Consider the following 16,108-nt stretch of genomic DNA (forward strand, 5'->3'; position numbering starts at 1 on the left):
CTAGGGCAAAACAGGTCCTAGGTTGCTTGTGTTCTGGTTCAGGGAGGACCTGGCTTGGCAGTTTGGACTGGATTGTTTCCATGAGGAACAGGGTCAAGACGGATAGCCGTGTGGCTGGGTCAAAGCTAATGTGGCATGGGGAGCAAAAGAACGATAGGTTGGAGTGCTACCCTGACCGATTGCCAGTGGTAAGACTTATTGCAAGCAGCATCCCAACACTGTTTGTGTGTTCCAGTCCCACTAGTAGCATTTAATTTACAGGCCTTTAGTACATGTAGTGCACTGTACGAGGGCCTTATAAGGAAATGAAATGTACCAATTGTGGATACATCAGTTAATCCATGTTTAGGGGAATGGGCACATCAGAGCGGAGCCAGCTGTGTCATGAAAGACAGCCTATCAGAGAAACAAGCAATCAATACGGCCCTCAAAAGTTACTCACAACTTTACTCCCTACAGACTTTTCTTTTACACAGACGCAATCAGTTTTAAATCCTAATAAATCAATGTGTATACCACAGAAAATACCTCACTTTCTTAAATCATTCGAAGCACCTAGGCCTATGGCACGAGCAGATTTCCCTATGCCCAGGTCAAATTATAACTCCCAGGAAGCACTGCGGGCCACAGAACAAAAATGTAGTGTTTCTGACAACTGTCCCCAAATTATCCCCCAGCTTAATTAAGGAGGACGAAGACACATTGATAAATAAATGTACCCATTGGATTTGGTAGGTGAGGGGATGTCAATCGATCATAAGGGAAGACAAGTAAAGCACAAAGATTTCCTCAGCAGGGCACCCAGCTTGATAGCATAGCATTGACATTCCTTCAGAAAGATCTAGTAGACAACTTGTGGGCCTTGGATGCCCGTACTTAACAGCTGGTTGAAACTAGCATGCGTTTTAAAAATACGCCCCCGGAATCCAACACTCAGCCTGGATCACAAACATTAATCCCCCTAGTCACCGTGGAGGCTCCGACTCGAGAGATATATTGACTGTCATCAATGCTCCCTCAAGAATGCTATTTGGCTTTGACTCCCTAGATTTCTGAAAAGGATACCAAACAACTAATACCATTACTTGCTTCTTCAGATTCTCTTTCTTTTGGTGTCCCAATGGGTCTACATATCGATAGATCTATTATTAAAGCCGACTCCCTAACCTCATCTCAGATTCAAGCTACATCCCAGATGTCTTTGCTATCTTGGAAACTTTGCTGCCCTTAGATCTAAGGTAGCATCACCAAATTGGAGCACCTTTTTGACTCATACGATATCTGTTTATTCCAGGAAACCTGGTCTATTGACCAATTATTCCATCCTGGGTACCTGAACTACCATGTTCCGGCAACCTGTTTTTCCATGGTCAAGCCATCAGGTGGGCTAACAATATAGACAAGGCAAGATACAGTCTACAAGGTACAGGCCATCCACACAGATTGCCCCCATATCTATGCAATCCGTTTGAAGATCAGTTCTTATGTAAACATAGACATTTACAACTTCTATGCAGGAGGAGTCTGAGGTGGACAGAAGTCCAGAACTGTGACAACTCTGACCGAATTGCTAGACAATCATTCTGATACCACTCATTTAGCAATAGCGGGGTATTTTCAGACAACCTTTGATCTTCTGTACTTAGATGATATCAATTTAGCAGAAGAGGGAGACTTGACATGGGGTATCCCACAATTTGAGCTAACACCCACAGTAAGATGGAGAGAAGCAGCCTTAAAACTTAAAGCCTTGTGCTTGGAGAGGGGCATTAGGGCAGTAACTGGAAGGTCCAAGTCAGGCGGAAAGGGGTCCAATACCTACAACAATGGCTATGATTCTAGCCATCTCGACTATCTTTTAATCGACTTGAAATTGTGGTCCAAATCTCATAGACATGGAAATTATTGAGAGAGTGGAGAGTGATCATAATCCGCGGTGCCTTGCAATTTAATCTTTTTATATGACAAGGGCAGCTAATCCTTCTTTCATGACCTTGACTAGAGATCTGTTGCTCTCTAATGAGATGCAACGCAGCAAGTGGACCAAGTTAGTGGATAGGCCAGAATCATTGCTTTCCATTAAAAAGGACGTGATATCTGCATCAGCGGAGGAAAAAATGTAGCATTCGCAAAGTGCAGAGATACATGAAATTATGACAGAGGTGCATACCAAACTGTTTGACAAAATAAGGACCTATTTTTACATTCCTTTTAACCAAAACCATAAACCTTCTCTGGTGCAGCAAAATAGGTTTAATTAGAAATGTAGAAAGGCATGTAAGTTTGTTGCAACCGCTATTAAATCTAAAGGTCCAGCATGCATTCACTAAGCAAGGAAATGATATGAATCCAACCAGGACACAAAGGCAATGGGACTACAATAGATGGCATGACCCCAAATGGCATGCTCTGAAAATAAATCTGCGATATTTGGCAGTTAGTAAAGTGGCCCTGCAAAACCATATAGATCCCGACATATGGATAGATTATTTTGCCAATCAATATGCAGAGGAAGATGACCTATATGATCAGATGCCTGTAATCCTCCCATTTTCGGTAGAATTGACTCTTGGATTAGCAGATGTAAAAGCAGCCTTAGATGCAGTCACAGGGGTAGAGCTCCTGGCCCGAATAGTATACCAGCTGATCTTTTTTTACATGATAGAGATACCTGCTCAATGTATGTATTACTGCTAGTCAATGTAATAGCCCGCTGTGCCCCCAGACTGGATTCCTGGCAAGGCGCTGAGTTAATACCCATTTTCAGAAAAGGTGATAAATCTTCATCAGGTAACTATAGGCCAATAGGCCAAATAGATTTAATACAAAATCTTGTGGCTCACCTTACACTGGCTAAGGTACAGGAAATGACATCCTTTCTCCACAGCAAAACCATGATGGATGATGGACAGAGTGTTGAACATCGCAAGCACTCACCCCCAGTCTAATGATCTGGGTTTAATCCATCATCATTCTTTAGCTCACTCTGCCACCCCAGTGCTGACATGGCCATATGCAAATCAGTCTGACCCTGTGCCTCATGGGAACAGTCCAGCCCGAACAGCAAAGCCATGCCTTCCCTGGACCGGAAACAAGCATCCTGGGACCGGTTTCGGGTTCATAACCCTCATCAGCCAGGCTTGTTTGAATGCAGTGGCAAAGTGAGCAAGGGACCCACGTCTGGGCATACCCTTTCCTTTCATTTCCTTTCTCCACTACAGGCAGGCTTCCGAGAGTGCGTCAGTACCACATTGACCGAGTATTTAGTATCTTATTACTCTTTTGGCAGGCTGTGCTGATCGAAAAGTATGCTGCCTTTGTTGACCTTAAGTCAGCATTTGATTTAGTCTCATGCAGGAAACTATGGATGGTGCTACCCAACCCGGGTGTGCCCACGTACCTGCTTTCCTTAATATTTCGGCTTCATGAGGGAAATTTTGTCCAAGTCTGTTGAGGTGCTCAGGATGACACTATAGACTGGTTTCCGACAGTGAAGGGGGTTCGCCAAGGATGTGTCTTGGCCCCGACACTATTCTTATTTCGAATGGCATATACCAATGTTTGGCTAGCTGCCCAGCAGATGCCCTCACTTTAGCAAGTACAAAGATTCTCATCTCAATGACTGCGAATAGTACCCCTACCATCTCATAAACCCCTGGTGGGCCGCACTGCGCAGTTTGCCGCTTTGAGGAGTTTCGCAGGATTTGAGGTTTTGTTATTAATTCTGCCAAAATAAAATGTATGGCTTTTAATAAGCATGAGTCTTTTAGGGGCATTGCAAACTAACTGATGTTTTCATTATTTAGGAGTTACTCTGGTCAAGAATTTGTCTTGGAAACCCTAAATCGAAATGATGGCTCTGAAACACAACCAAATAGCGGGTGCATTAGTAAAATAATTCAAAAGCTCATTTACTGAGCCAATGAGTCCAATTCTCAAGATTTATGAAGCCAAAGTAGTGGATTCAGTTCTCTATGATTCCAAACTTTGGGGCGTTTAATAATTTAGCCCAATTTACTGTAGGAGAGAACATGTTTCTGCAAAATAAAGCATGTTTACCACAAAGTACCCCTCTTAAACCCCTGCTTTCTGAACTAGGACGAAAATCTCTAGTAGATACAGTGAGACTCTTTCCAGTCTTATACTGGCATAGCATGTTGTCTACCTTCAAGCTTTTCAAATATGCTGAAGGCCTTATGGATGTTATGGAGGCCGGTCGCTCACAGAAGCTTGACAGGCTCTACAATATCAAAGGAACACTGACCAACATGGCAATGCTGACTCTATGGGAGAACCCAACTGGTGTAGAGTTCCCCTCGAAATTAGAAATAAAAGATCTGTTTTGGCACACGATCACGGCACATGGTCTCGGAGCAGCCGAGATCATCCGACAAGGAGATGTTTTTACTTTAAATCCACCCCCTCAATGAGCCTTTTTGGGACATTATATCCACGCCTCTCGATAGAATACTATACTTTCAATTCCAAATAGGAACCCTCCCAATAAAATCTTTTACATGTCATTGCTCTCCCAAAGCAGATTACAAATGTCCTTCTTCTGCAGATCCCATTGAAACTCTTTCTCATGTCGTGTTTGCCCGCCCAGCAGTGTTGAGGTCACAGAGAAAATGGCTGCAGCCTACATGTAGGCATCTGGGCATCAGAAGCAGTTATTGAGAATATGGCGCTCAGATCCGAGATCCAACTCACTTGGGGGCATATCAACAAGCAGGCGATAAAAAATTATTGCCGCTTTTGCGGCCGTGTTCGGCCGAAAAGCAGCGATAGTTTTATCGCCTAATCTGCAAGGTCACGCTAACGCGTGAAACCTTGCTTTAGCGTCTGGATTCCTAACGCCCAGCTTTGCATCTCTAATGAGATGCAAAGTGGGCGTTCCTGACCTGGCATGACAGGAGAAATGTCGCTAAGCGACATTTCTCCTATCAGCAAGCCTAACGCTATGAAGCATAGTGGCAGGAAAAGTAGGGATAACCCCTGTTATCGCTACTTTCCTAATACCTGCTTCAGGACTGACTTAGCCATGATATCCTATGGAGGGTGGATATCATGGCTAAGTTTGTGAGTCCCTATCATCAAGCTAATGCCACATTGCGTGAGATTATCGCTGGGTTTCCAGCGATAATCTCACGTTAGCCAGTTAGCGCTAGGATTTTTATCGCTGATGAGATAAGTGTTGCTAATAGCACGCTATATCAGCGATATAAATCGGCGCTAGCCGGCGATAATTATCTGAGCGCTAAGTGTGCTCAGCGATAATTATCGCCGGTTGTTGGTGATATGCCCCTTGGCAAGTATTTGGAATGGATGAGGCGCATAAGATAAAAGTTGAGCTTTTAGCTTTTGAACTTGTAATTTAGCGAGGTTCACATTTTACGGGTTTCAACATGGCTATGATGACGACTGCATTTCAGTGTAAACATCAGATGTAAATTGGGTTGAGTATGGTTTTATGTATAATGTAAGTGTGACCTTTCACGTTTTTGTGTATTTATGTTGCTTTTATGGCATGTATTGCTGAAATAAATCTTTTTGAACTGACCTGAATGAGCGCATGCGCTGTAGCACTGGCCAGCAGTGGGGAAGTGCTCAGAGTCCTAAAGCCAACGAAAAGAGCCAGCATAAAGTTGAGGCAAGCAGGCAGAAGGTTGGGGGGAAACCCAGGTCTAGCAGTTCGTATTTCTTTGGGGGTCTGTAACCGCCGATCTGTAAATACTCCTTGGCCTTTTGTATTTTTTACCAAATTTATTTTGCAGTTTCAAAGGAACAAATAAACAAGGCCTCATACAATTTCACGAGGAAGAGAAATCCTCACTCAAAATGACAGGATTTCCAATTCCATACATCTATGGGCCTTGGAAACATCAAATACATCCTTTCACCCCTCCCCAGCAATGACATGCAAATAACATTTCACTGGAGCATTCCTTGGAAGCGGATGAGGAGACAGGATGAATGTGCAAAGTTTGATGCATTATCATGAGCATGCCTCCTGCCCTCTGTCAATGCTTGGCATGGGCAGTGAAGTGATGCCAGGTAGCACTGAGTTTGGACACCCTGTCTTGAAGAATAGTGGTCAGTTTCTCCATTGCTTATATGGACCAAACCTTCCCCCACCAAGGCTTTAACAAGGGAGGTAGGGGCTGCCTCCACACCTGCGCCACGCACTAGCGCGCCACGAAGAGCAGTTGGGAAATGAGACGGCCCTGCGGGGTTGTCGTGAGAAAGATCCTATCGGCCCATAAGAATTGTGAGTGGTGACAATGGGAGGTGGATGTTGGTGATGGTCTGTAGTACTCTCTGGATCTCAACCCAGAACGTTTTCATCACTGGACAAGGCCACCAGGTATGTAGAAAGGGGCCCCTCTTCCCACACCCCTTCCAGCACAGGTCTCAACCCCTATTGAGTCTGCCCAACCATGAAGTCTCTAGTTTCCCCTAACAACACAAATCCTTGAAGAGAGCCATAAGACGAGGGGGTATGTTACAGGAGTATAAACATGTCGACAAAGGAGGCAAGTGGACCCCACGTACGCAATGGCCTTCCTCTCCTATTTGAAGCCGCCCCTCTTAACAGCGTCCTCAGGGCTGGTGTAGGGATCGGCAACTCCCATACCCAAAGACTCACCAAAGTTGATTTTGAAGCCAGATGCCTGGGAAAAAGCGTCGAGCAAATAGGGCAAGCTATGTTCCACACCATTGACTGCCATGCCAGTGATATGAGGGTTAGCCTGAACTCTAGCCACAAAAAGGTTCCATGATAAGAACCAATGATAGAAGGGGAGGTGGCATTCCTTGGCCTTTTTTATCTAATTAAAGAGACCTCCTATGGATTCTCAGAAAGGCAAACATCCTATTGTGTGGAGATACTGGTTCTTTCCAGCTGTCTGGGAACCGTCCGGTTTCCCGCTCGACTCTCGCTTTCAGCCATTCCTGCTGGACGGCTACTTGGCTGCCACTAAGTCCTACCTGCTAGGCGGATCAAGTATTTACATCTCCCTCTGGACTCTCTATTACGTATCTTTTGGGCTCCTCACTCCAGCGAAGTGAGTGGCCCCTAAGAGGACCCACTGTATCCTTGGATTACACTTGGAATTCTTTGATAGCCAGTCTTCGTTCTATCTCTTAGGATGTCAAAATTATCCTCGCACCATTTTTGGAACTCGGCCATTTCTATTGGTTTGTGCCCAAAGCACACTTTGGGGCAGATTTATGTTGGACTTGCGCCACTTTTACGCCACCATTGCGTCACTTTTGTGACGCAGTGGCGGCGTACACCCTGCGCCACGTTGTACCCTATTTACATCATGACGCATCTATGGAGATGCATCAGGGTGTAAAGCCCTGCGCCACATGAAACCTGCATCAGGTTTCATGTGGGCGTTTCTACGCAGGGGGAGGGCATTCCATCGCAGGAACGCCTCTGAAAAGTGACTCAGTGACATCTACAAGATTTCACTGAGTCACTTTTCAAACACTGATGCGTCAAAACCCTGCGCCTGCTTGAAGCAGGCGTAAGGCTTGACGCACCACGTTACAGATAGGGCAAGTTGGAAGAGTGTTGGAGTTGCGTGTCGCACACACTACTTCAGCACTGCGCCAATTTTACGCCCCAGATGCGACACGCATATGTTTATTCCTGCGCCATGATGCGCCGCATTGTAAATGCGGCGCATCATGGGTGGCGCAAGGGTAAACTTGCGTGCCGCATCTTTCCTGGCGCATCCCTGGTGATTTGCAGAGATGCGCCAGGCAACATAAATCTGCCCCTAAGTATTCATGTTTTACCTGACTCGTTGCTGCCAATCTTGCAGTCTTCTGTTCCAGGCACGTCCATCTTGTTTTCTGCAAACTATCAGTTTGCCCTGAAGAAGGTGAGACCCACGTTGGGGGTCTATCACCGAAAATGCGCGTCGGCGCTGGAGCTCTGTTTGGTAATGTGACGCTCTTTCCTGTCCCCCCCAGCAGTAAAAGTGATTTAAATCATGAATAACATTAACATGGAGCTGTTTAGGGGTCTCTCGAAACCTTAGTGCCAATATCGGCAACAGTAGTCAGTTAACATGCAGCACAATACATCAATAAACCACACAACACCTTTGTTAGTGGAGAAAATTGCTGCAGGTTTATTTGCATAGCCAATATGCCAACGAAAGGTGGGCGGAGCGTTCCAGGCAGCCCCCGGTTGCTCAGACCCACAACCGGCCGTAGGACTAACGGGGCGCCATAGTTCTTCCAGGGGACAACGCTATGACATCCCTGGGTATCCTTGGCTTAGCACCATACTGTTCTGCTGCATGAAGTACCCCTTGGTATCTGCAGACTCAGGATCACCCTGTAACTCCTCCACAGCTCTGGGGGTGGCCACCGTCAAAACCAGGGCCCCCCACCAAAGTAGGCCTTTTTACTTACAACATGCTGATTACCGGGCCTCTCCCAGGTCCAGCCAAAACAAGTCTTAGCCCATACAGGACCGAAGGCCAGCATGCCCCTTCTAAACTCCCCGTGGATTTTAGACGGATATGACCAACACCATAATTAGGCGTTGGTCATATGTTACCATTGCCTGGCTGAAGAGCAATATCTTTGACCGCCACTCCTGCCAGGAAGTGCCAATGCGGGTGGAGGTAAGAGTTGACAAGCCCGCCTTACTTCCTCTTTCACTCAGCTATCTGAGTCTAGCAGTAGTCAGAGTATGTCCATCGCATTCCGTCAGTGGCCACCCTATGTGAAGCCTTGCCCTCCCAAACTTCTGCTAGTATCCCAGGGGGCAGACAGGACAGAGTGAACCAGAGGGGAACCAAAGTATAAATACCTCTATTTTTCGACTATTGGGAATGCCAAGTGTTCTACTAATACTTTGTAGCCCAATTGTGTTTAACCAAGGGTTTCACCCAATCATATGGACCATATCGCCCTAGTTGGATGACAACTTCCACAACCTGCATAGCTTCCAGCCAAGGCTGAAGGGCGGGAGAAATTGCACGTTATCGTTACTCAAATCAATGGTACCTGTTTCATCGAACTCAAGGACGGGATACTAAGTGAACCTACCAGGATCTGCACCTGTAACCAGAGGTCAGACCCAAGCCCCTCTAAGTTCTGCCACTCCACCTGCCTGCGAACATGAATCCCAGGGCAGACCACAGGCATCTAACCCATGCTTGGCCATGCCTGAGCTAAAACACTTCTGAAAGGCATGACAACAGGCTAACCACCAACATTGTATTCTGAATGTTCGCTGACAACTGCCAAGGAAAATGCGCATAACTGAAGCAACTGATACCATGCCATCAAATTATCAATTTAAACTTCTATGACTGCAAAATGTGCTCTTGTGGTTGTCCGTATTAGTGGTCCCTCCCATCCATATCAGCCCTAACCAGGCAACCCGCACCCTCTTGGCACTGGCACACTGCCGCCCCAGCAGACAGAAAGTGCCTGTTCGTGTGTAGCCCCTAACCTTATGTTTATCACTGACGGTATACCAGGGTATGATGACTCTCCGCTGACTCTACTGCTGAGTGCACGTTGCACCATCACAGGTATGTATTTGCCTATTCCGTGTCTGGCTGCAAAGTTTGATGACATTGCCAGCCCCAGTCCCGGGCGAAAATAGAAGCTTTACAGCTGCTGGTGCTATTGATGGTACACGTAGCCTGTTGAAACAGAATGCAAGTCCCTTACTACTGTTGTGCACGAACCCACAACCACTGGCTCTCCATGATTCTATACCTTCCTGCTAATAATGGTTTCCTTGAAGAGTGTTGACAAATCTATGTTCTGCCATGGCGGGACTGCAAGATCTAATGAGTTTCTTGAAGGACCTCTAGTTCACACCCCCAAAATTACCACTTATCGCCGTGTTGCATGCGCAAGGGCAACCTGTCAAAGTATCCAAACGCAGCCAAGAAGTCTAACCTTACCCTGAACAGTAACCCCAACTGGCCCTGGAGCGAGACAAACCATGCTAAGGCAACTCAGCAGCCTCCTTCCGACTTTCATGCTGGATATAAGCTCAACAGGTTGACAGCTGATAGCTCCGACCCCCGTGTGACCCCTGCTTGCCATCTTTGCCGGGGGGGTGGGCCTTCAGGACTACTTAGCATGCAACATTCTACCAGTGCCTAAAAGACCTTTGTCATGCTGCCTGGCCTAATGATTCTGGCCCTGCACTAGAGGCTCCCGCTTCGGCCTTGGGTCATAACAATTAGCCAGGAACATAGCTTAGCAGAGTGTGCTGCAAGGTTCTGCCTCCTCATCCATCGCATCCAGCTATGTAATCAACACTCATCGGCCACCTACAGCCAGCAGGACTAGGACTCCAAGAGTCACCTCAGGAATCACAGCCACAACGCCGGGAACAGAAGTGCTCACCGGGCAGCGGACAAGAGGCTGCCCAGTGGGCGGGGGACAGTATATGTACCCCTGTCCCCCCTCCCACTACCGGAAGTGGCTGTCCAGCTGGCAGAAGTCCCCCTGGTCCCAGCCCAGGAAGATTAGGAGGCCGACTCCAGTGCCTTCCCATGGCACTAAGGCGGCCGCCCTGATGAGGGGCCACTGTGTGGCCCCCCGGGCAGCCTTGACAATCGCGCCATTACCGACGGATGGGCAGCCTTTTGCTCACACAGAAATTCCGCTGCCGCCAGGATTCCCTTCCTTTATCGAGGGATACAGCCGATTTCCACACCAGGGACCTTTTACCTTGAATGCTCGATCCTAGCCTGCACCCCGCCATCTCTTCTCCCCATACATTGCTTGTAATCATATCCATACGGCTGCAGCCCCCCATACTTGCTGCGCTCTCCACTCTTCTACAATTGTTTTCGCTGCGGACCTAACACAGAATGATTTATTTGAATGACGGCATTTGAGGGATGGCCCAGCATGTGTGCATTTCACCCGATACCTCCGACTTACTGATTGTGCTCCAGTCTTTCCTTAAGGCACATCCCACTGTCTTTGTCTAGCTGACTCTTGCGCCCTGAGGAAGGTGACACCCAATTGGGGGCTAACACCGAAACGCGCGTCGGCGCTGGATTCCACACGTTGGAATAGTTTTGGTGGAAAAAAATCCCCCATTTGTTCTTTAAGAATGTTTACCAATTCATGAAAATCTATTGATGCTTATTACTTTATTGTGTTATTGATTCCGATGTTTTGATCTGTTTTTTTCTTCTCGAGGCATATCTGTATTCTTTGTTAGGCCTCGCATGTACCTTTAGATCCACTGGGGGATTCGATCTATGTCTACTTTGGTTGTATTTGGCTGAATGTCTGATATTGTTGTGAGAATGTGAGTTTATGAGAAGGTATGCTTGAGCTTTGAGGGAATGTGCTGTGGGATGTGTCTGGATATTTTCATTTAAAGAATGTTTTGCATCATATGACTAAATAATAATAAAAGGCTTTTTGATCATTTCCATGATCCTGTTGTGGTGTCACTATTCACCCGAGATATGCACTGGTAATGCTTTTATAATCCGTGACTGTTTGCACCCATTGAGTCAAACAGGTAGAGAACCTTTTGCTTTTGAGTAAATCTGTGTACTTCCCCTGTTGGTCTCTACCTATATTGAAATTAGGGGGCCCCTTCTTTTGAATGAAGTAGTGCTGGCCAGTACTGCAAATGGGCTTCAAAGGCTGTTGGATTATTTAAATATGTTGATGTGCCAGTTCGGCTTGTCTACAAGCATTTGTCAATCATTCACTATAAGGTGTGGCCTGAAAAATATAAAACAAGGGGTCCCCATATTGCTGGTGCTTGGTTCAGTTACTACCTTTAACTATTTGTGGGTCCTGATACAGTTCTCATTTGCCTGGGTGAATCTGCATGAGGTTAGGAACCAACAATTCCATAAGAGGAATAAACCTTTCAGGTTTGACAAAATATTGGGACAGAAACCAATTTATGAAATGATGACAATCTATAGGTCTAAGATCCTCTCTGTGGGGGCATACAGGGCAGTGTTATGGGAAAATTCTAATTGCAGTCTGGTTCAGAGCTCAGAGAACTCTTTCTAGTGGAGACCCCTAGGCGTTCGGCATATGTGTGCCACATCAAGTTGGGGACTCGATTGTGGAAGATCTGATGAAGATCAGACCTTTACACTTATGGACAGCCACTTGGTCGAAACCTGAAGCTATGTTAACAAGAGCTATGTTTTAAGATTGCCTGTCTTTGTTAAAATAAATGCCTAGACATTCCATGGTTAAAGTATCTACAAAATACATTTTATAAACTTGGGGGCAGATTTATGTTTCATGGCGCATCCCTGCAAATCAGCAAGGATGCGCCAGGAAAGATGCGTCACGCAAGCTTACCCTTGCGCCACACATGATGCGCCGCATTTACAATGCGGCGCATCATGGCACAGGAATAAACAGATGTGTGACGCATCCAATGGTGTAAGGTTGGCGCAGTGCTTCAGTTGCGTCGCAAGCGCGACGCAACTCCAGCACTGTTCCAACCTACTCTATCCCTAATATGGTGCGTCAAGCCTTACGCCTGCTTCAAGCAGGCGCAGGGTTTTGGCGCATCAGCGTTGGGAAAGTGACTCAGTTAAATCTTATAGATTTGACTGAGTCACTTTTCAGGGGCGTTCCTGCGACGGAAGGCCCCCCCCCCCCTCTGTCGACACGCCCTAGTGAAACCTGACGCAGGTTTTACGTGACGCATCTCCATAGATGCGTCACGATGTAAATATGGCGCAACGTGGCGCAGGGTTTACACCGCCGCTGCGTCACAAAAGTGACACAACGGCGGCGTAAAAGTGGCGCATCTCCAATATAGATCTGCCCCTTGGGGTCTGAGAGCTTTTTGACAAACCCGCATTTTTCAATTACTGTTTTAATGATACTGTCAAAGACACTTACATGGAGTTAAGATTCCTAATTGAGAGCCATGAGCCATCTCTGACTTCACACGCCGTCACCTCCTCACCATCTACTATTGAACCACATCTTTTCAACATTACCAGCCCACAAGCGTGATTCTACTATACTTGGGTCAGGGTAAATTTGGTTCATCCACATAGTATTGTTTCGCCCTGCTGGGCGTCGCCAAACAAATTATATTCTGTGTCCTTGCGATCATTTTGAAAATCAAAGCAACTGCACTTAAGATTATTCTGCAAATTTTCTTTGATTCCCAGTAGATATTTGTTGCAAATACTTTGCACCTCAAATTTGAGACAGTGCCCAAAGCCCTGCTCTTATTGCAGACCTTTCCATCCGCAGATATTATTTTAGCCATTGCAAATTTTCTCACATTTTAGGCAGTTTTTCGTTGAAATAAATTTATTATGAATGCGATATAATGTTTTACTTATGCATTTTTGTTAAGCTTTTTATAGATATTTTTATTGGTTGCATTGGAATATTTTGTGGCTTATTTAGCTGATTAAAGAAATGTTGATTGGGATTTGGACATAGAAAGAAAAGAAAGAAAATCAAGACTTTCTGGCTGTCTGATCTCTGTTTCACATAGAAAGAAAAGCAGCAGGACAATAATTAGGGCTTTGAAGTAATACCAGTAGGTGAAGAGCAAGATATTCTTAATTATAGTCCTGCTTTTGTTTTTATGTGAAACAGAGGTTTAATAACAGTGGCTTGGTACTTCATTAAAGCCTACAGTTTGATTCTATGAAATAAGTGTCATACATGTGCTCTGAGCACTGTTGTCTGGTGGTGTACAAGACATTTCTCTTAGAACAAACAGGGCTTCCTGAGTCAGTGAGGACTGATTAGAACTAATGTCACACAAACAGAATAAAGTACAACAATGAGAACAAAAGAAAAAAATATAGCTGAGTATGCTATCTAATGTATATGCTTATCAAGGGGCACAGGAAAAGACAGCCGGATTAGAAAACGGGGAGACGGTGAAAAATGAGGGATCAGCCAAGTCCATTAGAACTCACAAAGAGAGGTTAGACATAGTTGGATTTATAATTTTGCAGTCATCCTATATATACCGATAGATATTCAGCCTCTACATGTTCATCCTACAGATGTCTATCCATGAAGATTATTAGGGCATGCCTTACCGTGTCCTTTCTGTATCCTCTACCGTCTCAGGTAGCCTCATGTTGAGAGTCTCATGAAGGCAAAAAGTCACCAAGCCGCTGACAATGGCCACCGAGCAGTAGATGACCTGTGGCAGAGGCTTCCATACTTCATCCAAGAGCAGGATCAGCGGACTCATGGATGAGCCTATGCGGCCAACGCATAAGCTGAACCCACAGCCATTGTGCCTGGAAGAACAGAGTACAAGAAAGGCTGAATGCAGTGATGTCCGTGCCCAGACTGGGGCAGATGTCAGTCAGTGTTGTTACAGTATTCTGACATGAAGGCTCCTTCCCCATCGTTATCTTGGCCAACACTATTTAATGTTTATTTAGTGTCTTCTACAGAATCTTTGTGCACACCCAACACAGACAGAGCACAGAACAAAAGTGGTTGGTGTAGCACGTACGCTTCCCGCATTTACCTGGTATCTATATTAAACACTATAGTAGTTTTCCAGGTTAAATTGTTTATATTGTTCATATGTATTCATTGGCTTCTGATGACATAAAATGTATAACATTTATCATAGTATTTACTTTCAAAATAAGCAATGGCTCATCACTGGTTAGCAAGCCCTGGCTCTCTATTGTCCCCCTGTCTCACATGCAGTCCAGTCCAATAAGCCTCTTCTCTTGGAGGCCGCCCAGATCCATAAAGTGATAGTATTGACACCAGCTGAACAAATGTCTACAGCACTGTGCCGGTTAAGTCTCAGCTGGCACACTTCCAGTTTGTAGTCAGCGAAACAAAAGTCTGTCAACTGTTTACACCTACCCTCTGTGTTTTCATATTTCATCATCTAGTTTCATACCACTGCATTCCTCGTCCTGTTATATTCCATATAGGTACCATAATATAGGCCTCGGTAACTTCATGCCCTTCACCTATATTCTTCCCTAGATTACACTTGTCACGCTTTAGAGGGACTGACCTTTTACCTAGATACAACACTGCATTCAGAACGCGGGTTTTACCTAGTTTGAATCTCATACATTATGCATGAGGATTCTTGAAAGCACAGCAGGACTAGCATCTCCCGTATAATATCTATGTATAACGTTTATGCCCGACGTCATCCTTAGGCCGACACAGTAATACAGCAAGGTAGGACCCCTGGGGAGACCTATGGGTATATATACATCACAGTTTGCTAAGATTGTTCGAGGAGACCGAGACTTCCAGGCCGACACACTGATCAGAGACGCTGAGGATCCTGCACGCAGACACTCCAGCTCGCAGTCGTCTAACATCCCTCGCGGGGTGTCCAGCTCGAGACTAGAACAGGGTCCCATAGTCTCTCACTTCAGGTAATGGGATTGACTAAATCCTAGAGGGATTCTTGGCTTAACACCTATGCACAGGCTAGGTACATTTAGGTACATCTGGTTAGGGAGACATCGTAGGAGTAGGGATCTTTTTTATATACTTGAATGTATTCATGATTATAGTAAGATGGTGGAACTATACCATCCATTTACCTTTATAGTACTGTTAATAATTTATATCTTATACTGTCTAACGGTTGTTACAGCTCATCTATTTTACACTAGAATAACAACTGTTCAATAAATTCTTATTGAAATCGCCCAGCCTGTTTATTCTGTGTATCTCTCTGACACAGACTAAGTAAGCACGAGTGGCTGAGCGAAAGGTAGTATATTGTTTCCACGGTCCTGAGGGATCAGGGTTGTCATGTTTGATGGTTGCCAGAAACTATTCCCTCCTTGGTAAAAGGAGGTTCTAGTGGCACTGTGAGCTAGTTGGTACAAAAGGCCAACATACCTGGTGGGGGTGTTCAGAGTCAGTCTGACACCAATCATATAGTGTATGTTGTCTAAACGTGCAAATCCTATATAGTTTTTATAGGAGCTACACAACAGTCCTCTTCACGCTCTTAACATTATGAGGGTGAGTCATGTGTGCCAAAGAGGCAGCTTTGAAAACTACCCTTATATTTTCAGATTCAGCTTTCTTAAAAGTTTAGCCAGACATTATTAATGTTATACAATGTTATAAAAAA

General features: G+C 45.4%; 1 protein-coding gene across 2 annotated transcripts in view; it reads right to left on the reverse strand.

Annotated features, from left to right (window-relative positions):
• The window catches only part of LOC146813693 (solute carrier family 22 member 7-like), a 333,280-nt gene that overhangs the window by 10,739 nt on the left and 306,433 nt on the right, over nucleotides 1-16,108 (reverse strand). For both annotated transcript variants that reach the window (XM_085610181.1, XM_085610182.1), the window contains exon 10: nucleotides 14,067-14,273. In XM_085610181.1, the coding sequence (XP_085466307.1) occupies nucleotides 14,067-14,273 (207 nt within the window). The remainder of the gene's footprint in view (nucleotides 1-14,066; nucleotides 14,274-16,108) is intronic.

The sequence above is a fragment of the Triturus cristatus genome, chromosome 6 (genome assembly GCF_964204655.1).
Source record: "Triturus cristatus chromosome 6, aTriCri1.1, whole genome shotgun sequence".
Taxonomy (NCBI): Eukaryota; Metazoa; Chordata; class Amphibia; order Caudata; family Salamandridae; genus Triturus; species Triturus cristatus.